This window comes from Eumetopias jubatus, unplaced genomic scaffold, assembly GCF_037043125.1.
Source record: "Eumetopias jubatus isolate StellerSeaLion01/CBP00866 unplaced genomic scaffold, mEumJub1_p1.0 scaffold_4, whole genome shotgun sequence".
Lineage (NCBI taxonomy): Eukaryota > Metazoa > Chordata > Mammalia > Carnivora > Otariidae > Eumetopias > Eumetopias jubatus.
Window position 1 is genome coordinate 155,096,346 of NW_028274810.1, and position 24,449 is coordinate 155,120,794.

The 24,449-nt window shown below is 33.4% G+C and overlaps 1 protein-coding gene across 2 annotated transcripts in view; it reads right to left on the bottom strand.

Annotated features, from left to right (window-relative positions):
- Positions 1 to 24,449, bottom strand: part of CNBD1 (cyclic nucleotide binding domain containing 1) — a 433,287-nt gene that overhangs the window by 40,097 nt on the left and 368,741 nt on the right. For both annotated transcript variants that reach the window (XM_028111485.2, XM_088023124.1), the window contains one exon: positions 8,760 to 8,827. In XM_028111485.2, the coding sequence (XP_027967286.2) occupies positions 8,760 to 8,827 (68 nt within the window). The remainder of the gene's footprint in view (positions 1 to 8,759; positions 8,828 to 24,449) is intronic.

Genomic DNA, 24,449 nt, shown 5'->3' on the forward strand with positions numbered 1-24,449 from the left:
GTAATTAATTTTGTCAAATGTTTTTTATGTATATATTGATATAATCATGTGCCTTTTATCTCTGTCATTCTATAAATGTAGCATACCACAATTAATTGATTTGTTTATGTTGAACCATTTTTGTTCAGGGATAAATCCCACTTGTTCATGATGTGTGATTCTTTTAATGTGCTATTGAATTGGTTTGCTAGTATTTTGTTGAAGACTTGTGATTCTATGTTCTCAAAGGATATTAGGCTGTGGTTTTCTTATCTTGTAGTATCTTTGTCTGGCTTTAAAGTTGCAGGACACAGGAATGCCTGGGTGGCTCAGTCAGTTAAGCATCGGACTCTTGATTTCTGCTTGGGTCATGATCTTGGGGTCCTGAGATCGAGCCCCATGTTGGACTTTGTGCTCAGCACAGAGTCTGCTTAAGATTTTCTCTCTCTCCCTCTGCCCCTCCCCCTACTTGTTCTCTCCATCTCTCTCTCAAAAAAGAAATAAAGTTGCAGGACACAAAATCAGCATCAGCTGCATTTCTATATGCTAACAGTGAGCCACCCAAAAAGGAAATTAAGAAGATAATCCTGTTTACAATAGTGTCAGACCAAGGAGATAAAAAACTTGTACACTGAAAACTATAAAATGGTGATAAAAGAAATTAAAGAAGTCAGTAATAAATGGAGAGAATCTATATTCATGAACTGGAAGAATTAATATTATTAAAATATCCATACCACTCAAAGTGTTCTACAGACTCAGTACAATCCCTGTAAAAACCCCAATGGTATTTTTTTAGAGAAACATAATAGAAAAGACAATCTTAAAACTCCTATGGAACCACAAAGACCCCAAATAGCCAAAGCAATCTTGAGAGAGAAAAACAAAGTTGGAGGCATCATACTTCTTGATTTCAAATTACAAAGCTACAGCATTTAAAACAGTATCTCACTCATATAAAAACAGACATATAAGCCAATTGAACAGAATAAAGAGCCCCCCCAAAACCCCACACATATACCATCAACTGATTTCCAACAAGAATGCCAAGAATGTACAATGGGGAGAAAGGATCATCTCTTCAACAAATGGTGTTGGGAAAACTGGATATACACATGCAATAGGATGAAATTGGATACTTATCTGATACCATACGTAAAAATCAACTCAAAATGAATTAAAGAGTTAAAAGTTAAGGATTGAAACTATAAAACTCCTGGAAGAAAATATAGGAGAAAAGCTTCATGACTTTAGTCTATGCAATGATATCTTAAAAATGACGCCCAAAGCACAAGCAATAAAGGCAAAACACAGAGAAGTGGGACCACAACACACCAAAATCTCCTGCATAGCAAAAAAAACAAAAACAAAAACAAAAAAAAACAACAAAATGAAGAGGTGACCTATGAAATGAGAGAAAGTATTGGCAAACCATATATTTGATAGTGGTTAATATCCAAAATATAGTAGGAGCTCCTTTAATTCAATAACAAAAATACAAATAAACTGATATAAAAATGGGAAACAATAGACATTTCTCCAAAGAAGACATACAAATGGCCAACACATGTATGAAAAGCTTCTCAACATCACTAATCATCAGGGAAATGCAAATCAAAACTACAATAAGATATCACCGCATACTTGTTATGATGGCTATTATTAAAAAATAAAAGACAACTTTTGGTAAGAATATGGAGAAATTGGCACCCTTGTATACTGTTGATGGGAATCTAAAATGGTGCAACCACTATGGAAAATAGTATGGAGATTCCTCAAAAATTAAAGTAGAATGACCATATGATCCATCAATGCCACTAATGGGTATATATTCAAAAGAATTGAAATCAAGATCTCAAAGTGATATATTCAGTTTCATGCTCATTGACACATTATTTACAATAGTCAGATATGGATACCACCTAAATGCCCATCATGATTTAGATAAAGAAATATGGTATATGCATACAATGGAATATTATTCCACCCTAAAAAAAAGGAAATTCTGCCATATGCAACAGCATAGATGAATTGTAGGATATTATGTGAAGTGAAATAAGCCAGTCATAGAAGGACAAATGCTGCATGATTCCGCTTATATGAGGTGCCTAAACAGTGGAACTCATAGAAACAGAGAGTAGAACGGTGGTTTGCAGGGGCTGAGGGCAGAGGAAATAAGGAGCTGCTGTTCAATAGATATCAAGTTTCAGTTACCCAAGATGAGTAAGCTCTAGGGATCAAGTATACAACATTTCGTCTAGAGTAACGTTATGTAGGCACCTAAAAATTTCTTGAGAGAGTAGATCTCATGTTAAGTGTTCTTACCACAGTAAAAAAAAAAAAAAATAATAATAATAAAAAAAATAACTGACTAATATGTTCAAGAAAAAGTGGGGAAAAAAAGAAAAAGTCGGAAAAGTGGGTTAAAAGGATGAAAAATGTAGACATCATCTGATAACTGAAACCTATATTTTTTTGTTCAATTTATTTAAACTAAAAATACACAGTTTACTCATTCTCCCACCCCACTCCCCATCTCTGGAAACCACTAATCTGTTTTCAGTTTATATGAGCTTTCTTTCTTTATTTACTATTATTATTTTTTAGATTCCACATATAAGAGAGATTATACAATATCTGTCTTTCTCTGACTGACTTATTTCACTTAGCATAACGCCCTCAAGGTCCATCTATTTTGTCACAAATGGCAAGATATCATTCTTCTTTTAAGATCTAAATAATATTCTACTGTGTACATATACCACAATTTCTTTGCCCATTCATCTATCAACGGACACTAAAGTTGCTTCCACATCTTGGCTATTGTAAATAATGTTGCAGTGAACATTTGGGTGTGCATATATCTTTTTGAATTAATGTTTTTTGTTTCCTTTGGATTAGTACCGAGATTTGGAAATTAAGAACTCAGTTAGATTTAACAGCAAATTAGAAGATAGGATTAGTGAACTGGGAAGGAAGAATAATTGAAAGTATGCAAATACACTGAAGCAGAGATAAAAAGAAATAGAAATATAGAAAATATAGAGGAGACAAGACACTCAAAGTACAAATTTCTTACATATATTTAAATGGAGTATGAGATGGAGAGGTAAAAGAATGGGGCAGGATCTTTATTTGAAAAAATTCCTGGCTGAGAATTTTCCAAAACTAATAGAAGGTATATACCAGTAGATTCAAAAAGCTCTAAAATCTAAACATAATAAATATAAATAAAACCAAAACCAAAAGCTGGCATATCAAAATAAAACTACTGAAAAGCAAAGACAAATAGAAAACCTTAAAATCCCAGCAGGTTATTTTGTGTATATTGATAAGTTGATTTTATGGAAAAATTTAAATGGAAATTCAAAGAGGGAGAGAATTGGCAAGGCAATCATGAAGAAGAACAAGACGGGGATTTATTCTATGAAAAAAGTCAGAATTTATATCAATCCTCAAAAATTAAGCTATTTTGGTATTGGTGTGGGGGGGAATATACCTCTATTACGTAACAGAGACTATATAAAGAGGCTCATACATATACAATCACCTGATTTATAACAATGATGGCAATGTGGTTCAATGAGTAAAGGATGGCCTTTTCAATACATAAGGCAGGGAAAATTAGACATATGTTAAAAACAAAAACAAAATAAAACACTTGACCTTAAATTCATACCATATACAGAAGTCATTTCCAGATTTGTTGTAGATTAATTGTGAAAGGTAAAACAATAGTTTTTTTTTTGTTTCTTTTAAAGATTTATTTATTTTATAGTGAGTGAGAAAGAGAGAGTTGCACAGGGAGAGGGGCAGAGGGAGAGGGAGACAAGCAGACTCCCCACGGAGCAGAGAGCCCAAATCAGAGCTCAATCCCAGGAGCTTGAGATCATGACCTGAGACGAAATCAGTTACACTTAACCATCTGAGCCACCCAGGCACCCCAAAACAATGGTGTTTTTAAAAGTAAACACAGGAGAATTAAACAGTTTGAGCAGATGAGTAGGGAGTGAGATCGAAGCTAAATTTCAATGCTGGCTCTTTATGGCCATAAGAATTTGGCTTTGTTTGAACATCCAATAATTATACAGGCACAAATGAGCTGTGCCTGAAACTCCTCATTTTTATAAACTTGTAGGTTTGTGAAAAAAAAATGCTGATCAGCACAAATAAGGTGCATAAAAGATACAGGTATTTTATTCAGATATATATTCTGTTCTTTTAATTTTGATTTTGCTGGAATTAGTTAAAATAATACTAGCTTGGGCAAACACTCTTTTCTCACTTTCATCATAATGATTTAATCCAAAATGCAGCTGAGAGCTACACCTTAATCACAAATCCCTGTTGAGTTCTCAAAATCAAATCCAGATATTGTGCCCTTTGGGGGACTTCTATCCTCACCACACATTAGTCTTAAAGGAAGACTCAGCATGTGTCCAAATTCAACCATAAGAAAACATTGAAAGCATCAGAGCGAGTCATGTAGATTTCACTAAGGTCTTGAAGGAGGCCGAATTTGAAGTAGATTTAGAATTGTCAGAAAATGACATAGTGACAAATACAGAATTAAGAGAGCACTTGCATGATTATTGACACATTGGAGAATAAAGTTTTATTTTTCTTGTGCTACATAGTTTAACACATGTGGCTGGCTTTGTATGCAGCATCTCTTCTTGTCCCTGTTTCTAAACCTGAAGTTGGATTTGGTACTTTTTTCTACTGAACATTAAAAAAAAAAAATCACATAAAAATCATTAGTGAGCAATTGGAGATTCTAAGGGAAAACAGAACTTTTACTTTTAAACCTGCCACAGCAAACAACTTAAAGTTTAATTAGAAACGTTTATTTTCTTCTAAGTCTCTCTCTGGCCACAATTCCAACCTAGGATTTTCTCCTTACTCCATTTTGCTTTTTCTGCTGTCTTTTAAATGCCTGTTTCTCTGATATATCAGATTCCCCATTATGTTCAGATCCCCAGAATACATAGATTATATCTTTGTTCATGCAGGTGGCAGTTCCTGCCAGTTAGCCAGCCCTTTCCAGCACTTCCTATATCCACTAACCCCGTGAATAAAATCCTCTTTCTCATTTATATATTTCCCACAAAAAACTTCTGTATCCCCCTCAAAAAAAATCTCAAGAACACCAGAATTTACTTGTGATCCCCAGGGCTCCACTGAGTACTGGCTTAAACTCCTCTCCTAAGGAATAAAGGAGCCTTTTCAATGTTCTCTTCTGAGTAGTGTTTCTGATCTGGTCTGATGACTTATGTTTCAAGAGAGTCTCTTCTCTTAATTCTGGACTTGTCCCTCTCAGTAGAGTCAGGCAAAGTTATACTTGTGTCAGCAGAAGTCAGTTGGTATGTCTTAAGTTCAGGGAATATGCAATTAGTGCTACAAAAGGGGAAGTACAGAGGGGAACTCAGAAATTCAGTCCTCACCTACTAACCACATTTCATCCTAAGAGTCAGAGCCCACCTGCCAGAAACATCTTTATGTGGGCTTTTCTCCACTTTAGCTTCTAATACTGGTATCTCTGCCTTACTCTCAAACTTAACTTCTCTATGACAAGCATATAATTTGTACCCTTAAAACAAGCTAAAGTGAGTGGCTAAGTGTTGTTTCTACTTTCTAGAGTCTTGGAAAGTCCCTTGTTTTTATTTCCAAATTTGCTTCTTCATGTCTCTGTTGGTCATATCAGCTCTATGTAGGACAACCATCAGACCTGAATTAAATTAGTGGGCAATTTCAGTGCCCAGGGCAAGTTCTGGAGGCCAATTTTTTCCTGTTCTCTAGCACATATGACCTCAGGCAGCTGAGCCACATGTTAGTAATCTGCAAATGGCCCACTTTGAACTGACAACTGAAGTTTCAAGTCAGCGATTCCATTTTATCTACTAAGGGTGGGCATTATTACCTCTAATCTTCTTCCTCCTGAATCAGCTTTACTAAGAGATCAATACAAGGGAGGAAAATTTAGAGTTTTAATGAATTCAAGGTCTTTCCAGAAGGGCTTATTTATAAATAACTCTTGAAGTGATTCTCTGCGTAATTCTAACATTTTCTCCACATCATCTTATCACAAAGTCTCTGGAGTTCTAAAATATATGTAGAAGTCTCTTATTACCTATCTTTTTGACTTATGATCAGAATCTTTGTCATCTTAATCCTGGCTACTTTCCACTTTATAACATATTGCCCCCAAAACAGAGACATGTCCACCTTATGGAATTCCTAGGACTGGTCTTGAAAATGATTTTGTAATCTTTTTCATTTCTCTACTTTATACCTCCTACTCCTGAGCATTTCAGTGGCATATTCTAACCACAAATCAAAATATTTTTCTTATGTCACTGGCATTACATTCCCCATACATTTCTCCATTCTTTTGGTGCTTTTAACCTCAACAAATCATTCTAATACTCAGTTGATGACCGAATCACCCAATAGAGTATTTTCTCCAAGAAATTCTACCTCTCCAGGCAACATCAGCCATGGACATCTTATTACAGTCCTGGAAAGGCTTTGCTATCTTAAGAACTTGGTTAACTTTTGTAGCTCAGTTACATATCCATTACTAGCCTAAGACTTTAGAATATCATTTCTTGATTCTCTCACTCAATACATGAAATGGTACATGAATTTAGCACTTTATTTTAATCTTCAGTATTAAATTTTGCAAATATTCATCTCATAATGTTCCTTTTCTATGAAGTCATATGCCAACTATCATCATGGTTTGTGTCATTTGGCAACCACAGTGAGGAAACACTCTTGTCTCACTTTCATCATGATGATTTAATCCAAAATACAGCTGAGACCTGCACCTTAATCACAAATCCCAGTTAAGTTCTCAAAATACAACCCAGATGTTGTCCTCACTGGGGGACTTCACCACACATTAGTCTTAAAGGAAGACTCAACATATGTCCAAATTCAGCCATAAGAAAACATTGAAAGCATCAGAATGAGTCGTGTAGATTTCACTAATGATTTTGTGGGGAGACAGAGGGCAAGGTTAGCACTGAGTACCACACTATAAACAAGTTAGTCTTTAAAAATTCCTCTTAGGGATTTCTGGTCCTCAAAGACCGTGTTTGGATAAACAGCCAATTTGTTTCCTTTCCCTTTGACTTCTCTACCTTTTTCTCATATGACACATCATAGTCTGCCACCTTTTACAAACACCTTCTCCAGACATGTGGACTTGGGTTCTGCCTTCCCTTCATGTAGAATAATACCATCAGGACATCTGGCTTTCTCCAGACCTCTCTGGAATGTTATTGATATAAACTTTCTCCATATCCTTCATTATTGTCATAAAGTGTTCAAGGGTTTCTTCACATTTCTTGTATAAGTTATCAAGTATTCTAACATGAACTAACTATTCTAATGTGATCTAATTTATAATGGTCCTCTATGCATTCCATAGCATATTGTAAATATAAGTTTCATAGAGATTGCATAATGTGTATTTATTACAACTACAAGTAATACTTTAGTCACATAAAAAGGACATGCTAAAACTAAAAAAATTATGCACAGCTTTTGCAATATCAATTTAAATGTATTGCTTTTAAAAATGTGAAATTATAAAAATTATTTTATTGTGCTAAAAACACTTAGCATGAGGTTTATCCTCTTAACAGATTTTTAATTAACAATATAGTATTGTTATCTGTAGGCAAACTGTTGTACAGTACTCTAGAACACATTCATCTCACATAGATGAAATTTTATTGATTATATTATTGCTTTTAACAATTACTGATTTAATTTATACATTGATTAACAACTATCCATTTCTATCTCATTCTATTCTTTGTTCTAATTTAGATATCTCATATAAGTGGAATCATGGAATATTTGTCCTTCTGTGACTGATTTATTTCATTTAGCATAAGATCCTCCAAGTTCATCCATGTTGTCACATATTGTAGGCATGTAAAAGAATGAAACTGGACCCTTATCTTACATTATACACAAAAATCAACTCAAAATTAATTACAGACTTAAATGGAAGATCTGAAATTGTAAACCTCCTAGAAGAAAACATAGGTGAAACTCTTTTTTTAAAAGATTTTATTTATTTATTTTAGAGAGAGAGAGAGAGAGAGAGAAAGAGCCGGGGGGGGGGGTGGGGAACGAAGAGGGAGAGGGAGAGAGAGTCTTTTTTTTAATTTTATTTTATGATGTTATGTTAATCACCATACATTACATCATTAGTTTTTGATGTAGTGTTCCATGATTCATTGTTTGCGTATAACATCCAGTGCTCCATGCAATAGGTGCCCTCCTTAATAACCATCACCGGGCTAACCCATCCCCTCACCCCACCCCAAAAGCCCTCAGTTTGTTTCTCAGGGTCCATAGTCTGGAGAGAGAGTCTTAAGCAGACTCTGAAGTGAGAACATAGCCCCACTCAGGACCCTGAGATCATGACCCGAACCAAAATCAAAAGTCAGAGGCTCAACCGACTCTGTCACCTAGGCACCCCTTAAGGGAATCTCCTTTATGTAAGGATGATTAATGGTATACCTTTGTTGACACAGGCTATGAAAATTTGTGTAGTCTATTATAAATCTCCACATTGCCAAAAATATTACAATAACCCCACATTAAAATGGTGAAACTATCCTACTCCATTATTTTCTAGGGAGTGGATAATATTCCAGTCATTTTAGTAGCAAGGCTACTTAAATATTAAAATATAATGGATGTTCACATTTAATTACCATGAATAGTGATATTTATCATAACTTGGACATTTTACTTACATCTGTCAGATGGCCAAAAGTTGGTTTAGCTGTATGGAGCATAAGTTGCTTGGTCACTGGGTCTAATTCTAAGGGAAAAGCAAAGAAAATATTTAGAATACCATCAAAAGTAATAAAAAAATAAGCAAAAAGTGGAAAAGTTGCTAATCTTTATCAATATTTTGATATGAAGACCAAATTGAAATTCCCCTAACAATAAAATTGACTCATTTGTACTTTTTCCTAAATTCACATTCACAGACACCTGGATTATCACAGAGAATTTTAGCATAAATTAATCTAATTTGTACAATGTCTAACTTCATAATCAGAAATTGGAAATGGGTACTTAACATGTGACAGTACTTAACATGTGACAGACATTATTGGTTACCTACCCCAAAGCCATTACATTCTCCCTTGCCAAAATCACTTTCTGTGAGAAGCTAAAAACACTAGATTATTTGCTTTTTCATTCAGGATCTCATGCTCCTAAGGCATAGGCATGTGACCAAACTTAATTATAATTTGTCATTTAAACAGGAGCACATTTGAGAATAAAGAGGAATTATTCAAAATTCTTTTTGGACAATAGAGCACACCAGAAATTTAAATCCAATGGGATTTAACAGGAAGTGTACTAGGGGACTTCTGGAGAAATCTAAATTCCAGGATTTAAAAACAATCTGGGGGTGGACAACTGCCTTTTATGTTTTGGACAAAGTTGTGTTGGGTCACAGAGCCTGCAGCGGCATTTTGGTTGCATGAAAAGACAAGACTAAGGACTATAGCCAACACATTGAGGACAGCTGAGTGAAAAGTCAGAAAGAGTTCTTTGATGACATCATTGGATAGTTTGTTTCTTCTTACATAATAAATAACTTTATCCTTTTAATTAGGTCTGTTTTTATATTTGTGTCAAAAACATCCTAAATAATATATTCATGAATATTAATATGTACTAAAATTTGGGATCATGGTGTTTCATGCACAACCCATTCAATTATTGGACAAACTTTTTGATCATTTTTCCTCCTTAGCCTTATGGGGGAGGCTAAGGAGGAAAAATAGTCTCTTTCTTCTTCAATATTGGAATATATGATGAATCCACTAATATTTTTGAGGTAAATATGTCAGTTTCAAAACATACTATGTAATATCAGCAAATCAATTTCATAGTCGACTTAGAAATAAATACTAATAAAAATCATCATGTAACTTAATATCTTAAAAAATAACAAAAGCTACTCTAAATAAAATTTTAGAAGCACTGGAGTAGTTAATAACTCAAACTCATTTGATTGGTAATATTAGAACACATTTAAACACACAAGTAAAAAAAAATGTATGCTTCAAAAGGGATGTAAAATAAAGAGTAGACTCTTACAACATGGCATAATGAAACTTAAATATGAGATCAGAAATATTAGGAAACAAGGGTGCTAGCTTTGTACATCGGAAACTATGCAGTCCCTCTCATACTCCTACATACTCCCCCTTAAATTATGTTTGCTTTCTCCACTGCCTCATTTATTCAACACTTAATGTGGGAGACCCCCAAATCAAGTTGACATAATCTTGTAATTCAGGAAACTACCAGTTGGCCCCAGTATTTATGACAGAGTTTATTTATTGAGAAAAGATAATTGGCTTGTCCCAACCTAAATTTGTTTATGTTAATTAAGGATATATCCCTGGTCCAATTAGGAAAGAATGATTAAGGTGCTCTTTCTTCTGGGTCTTTGAGTGGGACACAGAAATGAAATTGCCTGGTACAAGAAAGAAGTCAAGGAAACTAAAATTTGATTGAGCATGTTAAATACTAGGCACCACCCAGACAAACTTCATGTTCTCTCTTGCAATTCTCACATAATTTCTACAAGGTAAGTATTCTTGCAACAATTTCACAAATGAGAAATTCAGGCCTCAGGAAAGTTAAACAAGTGACATTATTATATTATATAAATGGCCAAGATTTTGGCTGTTTTATTTATCTCAATAAAAAGGTAGAAAATGGATAATCACCTCATTGTAAGTCATTGATTACTAACAGAAGGTACATCACAGAATTATAAGGATTTTTCTTCATTTTTATGGGTACAAAAGTATAGGAACATCATTAGTGTAATAGATGTTAGTATTAATATTAATGCTTTTTTTAAACACACCAACTTTACATTACCCACATCATGAAGTTGTATTTAATAATTTAGAATATCAAGCAATTTAATTAGAGAAGAGAATATGCAGCTAAATTTAGGAACTAGAAAGCAGTTTTTGGTGTGCTTATAGTATTATCATAACTTTTAAGTTGCATTTAAATAACAAATAAAAGTAATCTGAGAGTGAGTGGTTATTCAATAAAAATATTTTATTTGGGATAAGGTTGCCTCTCTCCACCTCAAGTGACTGCTACAGACAAGAATAAAAGCAGGAAGATGTCATCTTTGAATTCCACTTGACTCTGACACAAAATTTTCACTCCTTTTCTAACAACGTTTTAACAAGCAAAGAAGCACACTTTTGCAAAAGTGTATGCAGAAACACCTTGTGATTCCATTTCAGTAATTATAATAGCCATAAAAGAATTATTGTTTCCTTTTCTTTGTAGCTTCAGAGAGATCTCAGGAGGGACAGCTGAAATAGTAATGTCAGATTGATCTACAGGATGTGATTCAAAGGGCGCTGCTGTTAGCAAGTTTTCCTGAAGAAGAATGCCTTCAAGAGTTGACATATTTTTATTATAGTGCTTACATGAAGCTCTGAAACTTCAGTAATAGCTATAGAAATGGTACTGTGTCTGACTTCATTGAACAAAAAATTGAAAAACTAAGGTTTTCTGAAAAAATGATTATATGATTTTTTTATTTGTTCTGAAAATATAGTGAAATATATTGATACATTTTTGAATGTTACACTAACCTTACATTTCTGGAATAAACCAAACTTGGCTGTGATAAATAGCTCCTTTTATATATTTCTGGATTCAGTATACTAACATATTAGTACAATTTTGCATATATGTTTATTTATGAAATTAGCCAGTGATTTTTTTCTTATGTTTTTGAGATGTTTTAGTATAAAGGCTAATTTAAAAAGTTTAGGACTGTTTTTCTTCCTATTTAGAAGGGTTTGTGTAGGATTGACATATGTCTTCTTTAAGTATTTGGTAGAATTCACAGATTACCAAACTAAATGGGTCTTTATAGGAAGATTTTAAATTATGTATTCAGTTTTTTTTAACAGACATGAAATTATTTTCATTTTCTATTTCTTTTTGTGAAAACTTTTTTTCTTTATTTTTTCTAAGTAAGCTCTATGCCTAATATGGGGCTTGAACCCATGACCCCAAGATCTATGCTCTACTGACTAAGCCAGCCAGGCTCCCTTTTTTGTGAAGATTTTCTAAGGTTTTGCTTTTCCAGGCAGTTGTCCATTTTATCTAAATATTCAAATTTATTGGCTGTAGTGGCTCAAAATAACCTCTTATGTCTTTAAATGCCTGTACCTGTAGTGTTCTCACCTTTTTCATAACTAATAAAACATTTGTTCTTTCTCTCTTTCTCTCTCTCTATAGATAGATAGATAGATACACTAATAAGGAGACTGAACAGTTGTCAAAAATCTCCCAATGAAGAAAAGCCCAGGACCAGATGGCTACACTGGTGATTTTTACCAAACACTTAAAGAAGTAACACCAATCCTTCTCAAACTCTTCCAAAAAATCAAAGAGAAAAGAACACTTCCAAACTCATTATCCTGATATCCTGATACCAAAGGCAGATAAGGACCCTACTAGAAAAGAGAACCACAGGCAATATCCCTGATGAATGCAGATGCAAATATTCTTGATAAATACTAGTAAACTGAATTCAGTAGCACATTAAAAGTACCATTCACCATGATAAAGTAGAATTTACCCCTGGGATGCAAAGATGTTTCAACATACACAAATCATGGTAATACCTCATATTAATAGAATGAAAGAAAAGAACCATCTCAATAGATGCAGAAAAAGCACTTGACAAAATTCAACCTATATGCATGATAAAAAACACTTAACAAATTAGGCTTAGAAGGAACATATCTCAACATAATAAAGGTCATATATAACAAGCCCACAGTCAACATCATACTCAAAAGGTTAAAAGCTTTTCCTCTAAGATCAGAAACAAGACAAGAGTGCCCACTCCCACCATTTTGATTGAACACAGTACTGGAAGTTCTAGCTAGAACAGTCAGGCAAGAAAAATAAATAAAAAGCACTAGAATTGGACAGGAAGAAGTAAAATCATCACTATTTGAAGATGACATGATTTTATTTTATTATTTTTTAGTTTCTTTTTTTAAAGTTTTTAATGTAATTCCAGTTAGTTAACATATTGACATGATTTTACATTTAGGAAACTCTAAAAACTCAACCAAAAAATTGTTAGAACTAATCAACAAATTCAGAAAGTTGCAGGATACAAAATTAACAGACAAAAATTTAGTAGTGTTCCTATACACTAACAACAAATTTTCTGAAAATTAAATAAAGAAACTGATCCCATTACAATAGCATCAAAAACAATGAAACACTTAATAAATTTTACCAATGAGGTGAAAGATCTTTACTCTGAAAACTACAAGACATTACTGAAAGAAATTGAAGAAGATACAAATAAATGAAAAGGTATCCTGTATTCATAGATTGGAAGAATTAATATTGTTAAAATATCAATAATATAAAACCCATCTATAGATTCAATGCAATCCCTATCAGGATTCAAATGGTATTAAGAAAATAGAAAAAACACTCCAAAAATTTACATGAAATTACAGAGACCCAAATAACCAAAGAAATCCTAAGAAAGAAGAACAAAGCAGGAGGCATCAGACTTTCTGTTTTCAAGCTATCCTATAAAGCTGTAGTAATTAAAAGTATATGGTACTGGTATAAAAACAGACAGACTACTGGAACAGAATTGAGAACTCAGAAATAAACCCAAGCATATATGGTCAAGTGATATTTGACAACGTAGTAAAAAATACTCAGTGGAGAAAGAGAAATCCTAATTTCTCTTCAGTAAATGGTGCTGGGGAAATTGGATATTCATATGTAAAAGAATGAAACTTGAGCCCTATCTTACACCACTCACAAAAATTAACTTAAAATGGATTAAAGATTTAAATGTAAGATCTGAAGCCATGAAACTCCTAGAAAACCTATAAGAAAAAGCCTCCTTGACATGGGTCTTCGTAAGAATTTTTTAGAAAGTATACCTAAAACACAAGCAACTGAATAAAAAATAAGTAAGTGAGATTACATCAGGCTGAAAGGCTTCTGCACAGTAAAGTAACCATCAACAAAGTGAAAAGACAACCTTCAAAATGGGAAATAATATTTGCAAACCATATATCTAGAAGAGGTTAATATCCAGAATATATAAAGAACTCATACAACTCAATAGCAAAAAAACAAATAATTCAATTTTAAAAATGCGCAAAAGGAAAATATGTAGATTGCTAACAGGTAAATGAAAGATGCTCAATATTACTAGTCATTAAGGATGTTAAAATTAAAACTGCGATGGGATATCACCTCACACCTATTAAGAGTGGCCACCATCAAAAAGACAAGAGAGAACAAATGCTAGTGGGGTGTGGGGGGAAAGGATCCCTTGTGCACTGTTGGTGGGATTGTAAATTGGTACACCCACTATGGAAAACAGTATAGAGGTTCCTCGAAAGAGTAAAAATAGAACTACCATATGATCCAGAAATTCTGCTTCTGGAAATATATCTAAAGAAAATGAAAACACTAACTCAAAAAGATATCTGTACCCCTATTCATAGCAACATGATTTACAATAGCCAAGACATGAAAACAACCTAAGTGCCCACCAATGGAGGAATGGATAAAGAAATATATATATATATATATATATATATAAAATGGAGAATTATTCAACCATTAAAAATGAGGACATCTTACTATTTGTGACAACATGGATGAAACTTGAAGGTATTATCTTAAGTAAAATAAGTCAGGCAGAGAAAGACAAATATTGTATGATCTCATTTATTTGCAGAATGTAAAAAAAAAAAAACCTCATGGAAAAAAATATCAGATTTGTAGTAATCAGAAGTGAGGGTTATAAGAGGGGAATTGGAAGAAGGTGATCAAAAGGTACAAATTTCCAGTCATAAAATAAATAAGTACTAGGGTTATAATATACTACATGCTGCTAACACTGCTGTATGATATATAGGAAAGTTGCTAAGAGAGTAAATCCTAAGAATTCTCATCACAAGAAGTTTTTTTTTTCTTTTCCTTATATTTATATGAGGTGATGGATGTTAACTGACCTATCGTGGTAATCATTACACAATATATGGAAATCAAACCATCATGTTGTACATCTTAAACTTCATACAGTGATATATGCAATTAGTTCTCAATAAAACTAGAAAAATGCTTTAAAAATCTATGAATGTTATTTTCCCAATTTGCCTAAAAAGAAAAAATAAAGGATAAGAGCATCTCAATTTAAACTAAAAAAATTCTGAGATTATTTAAATTTTTCCTGAACCTTTTAGTTTTCTAAATCTAAGATATTGAAGTCATCTCTGATTAGCAGGAAAAAGCAGTTCAGTAGATTTATGCCCAAAGCAGTAATGAATATTAAAGTAATCCACATAAAATTTCATTCAGTTGCAATAATGAAAGAAAATTTTTTAAAAAAATTATGTGAAATCTTTCTCCTATACAATCAAAACCATGTATTTTTAAAATTGCATACTATTTAAACAATAAATTTTAAGATTTTATTCCCTTTTGGCCACTAATCTTAGATTTATAGAAAAATATTTTATATCATTAAGCTAGTATTTGTTACATTGCCGCTATGGTTGTTTTAATGGAAAAATTTATCTAATTTGCAGAGAATATTTCAGTACACAAATTTGGTGGAATTCAGAAAACAGTAATTACTATACTACAACTATTATAGAAATGAATAAAAAAATAAAATGAAAAAGAGCAGATGCCTTATGTCAGAAAAAACTAAAAAATTGTCAATAAATGCCTATCAATAAAACTCCAATAACTCTACTTCTGGTAGGTGGGTTATTATTTACTGTATGTATTAACATATTTCTAAAGAATAGCTTATTTGGTTGCCTATGTATCAACAACTTTTGACAATAGCACAATGTGAGGATTTTGTAAAACAAGCTTTTAAATATATGTATGAGTGAAATAAATATATATTTAATAGCTACACCTAGGCTAATCCTGCCTATAAACTACCTGGGTATAGCCATAGAAGGGAAAAGGCTGTATTTTTAGTGAATCATAAGTTAAACATGGAATTGTAAGGAATTCTGTTTATTCATTCAGTAAACATGTTTAGCTTCAACTGTATGCCAGAAATAAGGATAAATAAAACAGAGTCTCTGACCTTGGATAATTACACTTTAGTTTAAGTAATTAATTACTTTTTACTTATTATTACTGTAGTGTAAGTAATTAAAATAATTAAAATTAGACATGAAAATTTATAATAAATATTATGGGATCAGAATAGAAAGATAAAGATAGCTAAAGTTATTGGAAAGGATTCAAAAGGACATAGCAATAAATAGAATCTCAAGTATAAGTAATAGGAGTTGGAATTCTGTTATTTTCTGTATTAGTCAAGTGTGCACTAAAAGTTCACAATCAATTCATTTATTCCCATTTCAAAATGGGAATAAATCAGGAAGACATTCAGCAAAGATAAATGCCAACTAGAAACACTACCTTCTGAAGAAAAGAGAAAATAACTGATGCTATTTAGTTAGAGAAGAAAGTTGTGACATGGAGTAAATGCAAAGTTATTGTTTCTTTTGATTCCAGTAGGACAAACCATGACTAATCTCTCAAAAACACATTAGATTTGGGACTTTTGTTTTGGTTATGATGTACTAGCTTGTTGTAGACCAACTCTACTAATAGAAACAACTGGAAAAAGTGGATAAAATGCACTAAATCTCTTTGGAGGCATCAGAAAGTTACAAAGATGACCACGATTGGAGGGAACCAAATCTCAGCGAGAAAGGAGAATGCTTAAACAAAACTGTTACTTGATGCCATGTTCGTTTCCTGGCATTTGCTGATAGGTAGGGTAGAGCCTAGGGGCTGAGTGAGAATCAAGAGAGTGGTATATAAGCAGTTCATATAGATCTTTCAGCAGTCCTACAGTGCAGAGAAGGGCAAAATAGAGCTCAGGACCAGCCTGATTACTTATTACCAGATCCTGGAAGGCTATGCTAGAGTTATAAGAGCAAACCTAAAATAGACCAGCCCTCAAAAAACCTGAAAGCCAGCTTTAAATTTGCTTAGTTCTAATACTAGCTTCAGGAGATAAGTCTGAAATATGCAAAAGTAAATAATCTCTGGAGGAAGACAACATCACTCAGAGATAGGAATTATCCCTACAATATTTTTACACAATAATTAGTATTCAATCATAAATTAACAGGCTATCAGAATATAAGATCAATTCACAAAAGACAAAAATAAAATGGAAAAATAAAGAGATTCAAAAGTGATGCAGATGTTAATGTTATAACATAAATACTAAATCACAAATGAATATATTTTAATATTTCTTAACCTAATTATTCTTCAAGGTAATACAAATTAAAACTACAATAAGATGACATTATCTACCTATCCAAATTGCTGAAAAGAAAAAAATCAGAAAATACCAAGAGTTTGCAAGGATTGGAAGTAATAAGAATTCTTACAGACTGATGGATGAAGTGAAAATTTTACATATCATTCTGAAAAGTCATTTCTCAGTATTTACTAAAGCTGAACATATACATGAACTATGACCCAGAAATTCCATTCTGAGAAATAGGTCCTCTTGAAAAACATGTAATAAAAAAGCATATACAAGAATGCAAAAATGTTCATGGTAGTATTTTTTCATAATAGACCCAAATTAGAAACACCACCAGTATCCATCAATAATAAATTTATTTTTTAAAAGTATAGTATATTCAGATAAGAGGATATTATACAGCAATAAAAATGAACAAAATACTGATATAAGCAACAATATGGATGAATCTTGCAAACACTGTATTGAGCAAAAGAGACTTTAAGAAACTATATCCTGTTTCCTTATATAAAACTTAAAAATTAGAAAAACTTCACAGAATTACCAGTGAGAATAATGATTAACTCTGAAAATGCAGATAGGTGTTATAAATAACTGAGGGAGGTCAATAAAGGGCTCTGGGGTGTATTAAAAGTCTGATTTATACCCTAGTTGTTAATCTGGGCATCTGGACCCTGGGCAGCCATGGAGATATTACCAGTGGAATAAAAATCCACATATAAACTAAATATTATTTTTAATGAATGAATATGTTTCATTCAAATGTGCTGTTTTTAAAAAATCATTGAGAATTTATTTTGATTAATATAAAATCACTTAAATTATTATTAAATTCATATTAGTTTTTTGCTATTAGGTATTTTGTCAAACAGTACTTATCAACAATAATACACTATTGATGTTTATGAAATATTTTTACATTTATGAAGTTCCCCAAATATGAACAAAGGTTGGAATCAACAACTTAGATGATGTACTTGGATACAGGTCATTAAGTTAATGGTCTTCCAAATTCCCTCTTGATTATATAATTATTTAATTAAAACATCAGTCTTGCACTTGCTTACTCATTTAGGTCTTTCACAAAATCAAAGATTAAGAAAACTGGTTTATTATCTTGGTGATAATAAACCATTAGTGAATTATTGCTAAATATGTGTCATATCTATTTGTGATATTATAACAAAATCAAAGGGTATGATTGCATCCCATGACCTGGCAATGTTTGTTTCAGGAATATTACTCAAGGAGCATTAAATTCTTACCTAATCATCTCTTTGTAAATAGTAATAACCATAACAATGCCTACTATTTACAGAGCACTTTTTTCTCCTTTTTCAAGTTTTTATTTAAATTCCAGTTAGTTAACATACAATGTACTATTAGTTTCATGTGTAGAATTTAGTGAGTCATCACTTACATACAATATCCAGTGCTCATCACAAGTGCCCTCCTTAATACTCATCACTCATTTAACCCATCCCCCCACCCACTTTCCCTCCAGTAACCATCAGTTTGTTCTATATAATTAAGAGTCTGCTTTCTGGTTTGCCTCTTTTTGCCCCCCTCCCCATGTTCATCTGTTTTGTTTCTTAAATCCTACATTTGAGTGAAATCATATGGTATTTGTCTTTCTCTGACTGACTTATTTCACTTAGCATAATACACTCTAACTCCATCCATGTCATTGCAAATGACAAGAGTTCGTTCTTTTTGATGGCTGAGTAATATTCCATTGTGTATATATGTATATATATATATATACCACATCTTCTTTATTCATCAGTCAATGGATACTTGGGCTCTTTCCATAATTTGATGATTGATGATAATACTGCTATAAACATCAGGGTACATGTGCCCCTTCAAATGAGTATCTTTGTATCCCTTGGATAAATACCTAGTAGTGCAATTGCTGGGTCATAGGGTAGTTCTATTTTTAACTTTCTGGGCAACCTGCATACTGTTTTCCACACCAACACCTGTTGTTTCCTGTGCTGTTAATTTTAGTCATTCTGACAGGTCTGTGATATATCATCATAGTTTTGACTTGTATTTCCCTGATGATGAGTGATACTGAGCATCTTTTCACATGTTTGCTGGCCATCTGGATGTCTTTGGAAAAATGTTCATGTCTTCTGCCCATTTTTAATTGGATTATTTGATTTTTGGGTTTTGATTTTGATAAGTCCTTTATAGATTTTGGATACTAACCCTTTATCAGATATGTCATTTGCAAATATCTTCTCCCATTCCATAGGTTGTCTTTTAGTTTTGTTGATTGTTTCCTTCACTGTGCAGAAGCTTTTTACCTTGATGAAGTCCCAACAGTTCACTTTTGCTTTTGTTTCCCTTGCCTCCGAAGATGTATCTAGTAAGAAGTTGCTATAGCCAATGTCAAAGAGGTTGCTGCCTATGTTCTTCTGTAGGATTTTGATGGTTTCTTATCTCATATGTAGATCTTTCATCCATTTTGAATTTATTTTTGTGTATGGTGTAAGAAAGTGGTCATTTCATTATTCTGCATGTTGCTGTCTAGTTTTCCCAACATGATTTGTTGAAGATACTGTCTTTTTTCCATTAGATATTCTTTCCTGTTTTGTTGATGAGTTGACCATTTAGTTGTGGGTTCATTTTTAGATTTTCTATTCTGTTCCATTGATCTAGGGGTATATTTTTGTGCCAGTACCATACTGCCTTGATCACTTAAGTTTTGTAATATAGCTTTAAGTCTGGGATTATGATGCCTCCAGCTTTGCTTTTCTTTTTTCAAGATTGCTCTGGCTATTCGGGGTCTTTTCTCGTTCCATACAAATTTTAGAATTGTTTGTTCTAGCTCTATGAAAAATGCTGGTGGTAATTTGATAGGGATTGCATTAAATGTGTAGATTGCTTTGGGTAGTATAGACATTTTAACAATATTTGTTCTTCCAGTCCATGAGCATGGAATGTTTTTCCATTTCTTTGTGTCATCTTCAATTTTTTCGCCAGTGTTCTGTAGTTTTCAGAGTACAGATCTTTTACCTCTTTGGTTAGGTTTATTCCTAGGTATCTTACAGATTTTGGTGCAATGGTAAATTGGATTGATTCCTTGATTTCTCTGTCTGCTGCTTCATTGCTGGTGTACAGAAATGCAACAGATTTCTGGATGTTGATTTTGCATCCTGCAACTTTATTCAATTTGTATATCAGTTTTAGCTATTTTGGGGTGGAGTCTTTTGGGTTTTCTATATAGAGTATCGTGTCATATGAAAATAGTGAAAATTTGACTTCTTCCTTGCTGATTTGGATGCCTTTTATTTCTTTTTGTTGTTGGATTGCTGAGGCTAGAACTTCCAGTACAATGTTAAGTAACAGTGGTGAGAGTGGACATCCCTGTGCCAAGCACTTTTCATACACTATTTTTAAAACTACAAAATGATATTTCATAAAAAAATTTAGTGCCATATTACTGACAAAAAAATACAAAGGCTTACATAAGTTAAATACTTGCCTAAAAATATCACATAGTTTCTAAGTGTTTGAGACTGGATTTGCACTCAAATCTTTATCAGCTCAAACCCTGCATTTATTTTATCACATGTATTCCCTCTCCTCTTTACAACAATCATCGAGTATATTAAGTTCTGCAAGTAGAACTTTGACAGAATCACTTGTTTACTTTCTAAATGAATGAAAATGATTTATTTTTCTCTTAGCCCAGTGCTGATATGTGTGAGAAATTTTATGACTCAGAAATTCTTTCCCGCTTTTCCCAGATATAACTCAGACTGATTATGATCAAAGCAATTGCCAAAAGTGAATAGGTGGAGCCTTAGAAAAAGATACATACAGAGATGAAGCAAAGATGCCATTTTAAAATTAGCGCATTCATGTTTTAAGAAGTTGTTAGAAAGACAGCGAAGCCTACAGAAAAAGATTACATAAGAAGGATGAACTGTTTGTAGCCAAGGAAGGATCTAGATAGTAAATCAAATGACAGGAAGTTGCTATATATTCTTACAAACTGGAAAGAGAACCTTAGCAATTTCACCTTTCAACCAAATATAGACAGTTAAATACAAACTTAAACACAGACAGACGTACTGTGGATACTACAGACCCACTTTTCCCAACAGGTCATAAATTAAATCAACAAAAAGAACCACAGATATAAGGAAGAAATTTGGGGATATTTTAAGGTCAGCATGAGTTATATTAATTGATTTCAAAGAATTTGCCTCGAGAAAAATAACCAGTTCTTGCCGAATAATTTCAACATGGTAAATCTCACCCAATAAAGATTAGAGTAATGTTGAAGGTAGGGGGTGGAGATATGATTCAGTATTAAGTTTTGTCAAGAACAAGAAAAGAGGGCAGAATATTGGCATTTAAAGTTAGGTAACTTCTTTTTTAAGTATCAAAGTACAAACTGTGTGATGACACAGTTGTGATGAAAAGAAATGATGAATCCATTTTGGATTTGTTGCAGTTGTTGCAATAATTTGGAATTGTTGCAGTTTGTTAGATATTACAAAATCACTAATTCAAGGATGTACTGCACCATAAACAAGCTGTTCCAACTTTTCAACTCATTCCGCTTTCATGCCCCTGCCACTTGCCCAGACTGACTCCTCTGCTTCCTCACATAAAAACTTGCATTGGAGTGGCTTCCATGCCCATTTCTTCTACCTTCTTGATCCAATACCCTCCCTGACGTTGTCTGTTTACCAAACAGTCCTCTGCTGGATCCCTCACCACAATGCTGGCAGGAATCCACTCGCTAATAGGCCTCTTGGTTGATCTGGACAGCTGAAGTATATACTAAAAGAAACACCTTGTCAATAAATCATGCCCATTTGCTGTTCAAAGATTTATTTATTTATTTGAAAGAGAGAAAGAGAGAGTGTGCAAATGCAGTGGGCGTGGAGGGGAATGGAGAGAGGGAGAGAGAGAATCTCAAGCAGAATCCCTGCTGAGCACGGAGCCCACCATGGGGCTTGACCTAAGGACCCTGAGATCATGACATGAGGTGAAATAAAGAGTTGGTCACTTAACTGACTGAACCACCCAGGTGCCCCCATTTGCTGTTCAAATGGTACTATTTGTATTGTAAATAAATCACACCAGGAGGTATTGAGGGGTTGGCTTTCAGAGACCGGGTCTAGTATCCTAATCACTATCGATACCAAATTTTTCCTTGGGTGAAATGCATTCAAGGACTCAAAGAAACCATTAAAACATAAATCATTTGTGGGGTACCTGGCTGGTTCAGTCGGTAGAGCATGTGACTTGCTCTTGGGGTTGTAAGTTCAATCCCCACTTTTGGTGTAGAGATTACTTAAAATTTTTTTTAAAAAATCTTTAAAAAAAGGAAGAAAAAAACCCACAAGTTGTCTGTGCTGCAGTATATAAGAAAGAACACCTTAAAACTGTGGTCGAGTGATTCACTGGATTTATTTAAAAAACACCTGTTCTCTAGTTCTCCTCAGTAGTAGTAGTAGTAGTAGAAGTAGTGTTAGTAGAAGGAGGAGTGGTAAAGATAATAATAGTACTGATTATGATAATCACTTGCTTTCAGTGAGTGTCTACTTTGTGTCAGGTACTCTGTTAGGTAATTTACTTGTAGTATTTCATTTAATTATCAGAAAAATAAAAACAGGAATGCCTGGGTGGCTTAGTCAGTTAAGCATCTGCCTTCAGCGCCAGTCATGATTCCAGGGTCCTGGGACTGAGTCCTGCATCAGGCTCCTTGCTCAGCAGGGAGCCTACTTCTCCCTCTGCCTGCCACTCCCCTTGCTTGTGCTCTCTCTCTCTCACACACGCATAAAAAATAAATAAAATCTTTATTAAAAAAAAGAAAGACAGAATATTAAAGTCACATTTTATTTCAATATAATTATTTTAGAAACCTCAAAAAGTTTACACTGTATTTGTTTCAGGTTTATTTAGTTGGCTAGAAACAACACCCAAAGATCACATTTATGCACAGTTTTTGAATGTGAGAATTTCTGTTTCCTCACAGCATGCCTTTGTGCACTAACCACCTCTGGTTCACAAATTAATGACTTCAAACTGAGATAAATCAAAACCTAGAATATAAGTCTGTCCTCCAGGCTACATTCCAGAGACTTCTTCAATGAGAAAGAGTTATTCTTCAAGACTTACCTAGGGAAATTTTTAAAAAACAATGCTCAAACCACTTTCTAAGAAAAATTAAATTGAACAAGAATTTCAATGGCTAGGATCAAAGTATCATTATTTTTTAAAAGGCAATGTGCAGCCAAAGTTGGAACCACTGGGTTAACCAGAGTTATTTGAAAGGTGCTTAAGAGTTCAGGTATATCTTTCACCTAATCTTATCCTCTGAGAATTCTATCTTTCTACCTCAATATCAGACCTTAAATTTGGATTACAGTATATTTTCCATTAGTGTACAGAATCAAATTATCCCTATTTCTGTCAATTTGGATGGCAACAACAGGGATAAACTATTTTTATTATAAAACAGCCTTTTCTTTATTTCTTGTGTTTGGAGAAGCTAAAGTTTGTCTCTTTCTTGAAAAATCTTAATGGTAGCCATAAGAATCAATCAACACCCTGCAACATCGTGCTATTTTCCTAACAAGTCCTTGAAGATGCTTCTCTTATTCCAAATGTACAACAAACCATAATTTAACTAAATATAGCAAAAAAATTATATTTCTACCCAGGAGTGATAGAATTCTTCAGCAAATTAATTCTATATGTTGGGGTATACCAGCAAATAAATTCTACATATTAGGAAGTATTACTGCCAGTAATCCAGTCCTGGTACCAGTTTTTTATGAGTATTCTCAGTCATAAACCAGAGAAATTAAATCTTAAACAAAAAAAGATTGTAGTGGGAAGGAAATCGGTGGCTCACTAAATCTCTGGGAATCCTGGAGAGTCAGCCTCAGGCGGAAACAAAGGGAACTAAGGTTAACCAGGATCCTGCCACAGGGACAACCTACATAAAGTGATTTTGCTGGTGCCATGACCACTGATTATTAATTTGTGCAGTAGGCAACATGTGTTTGATTCTTGTTCACCCTTC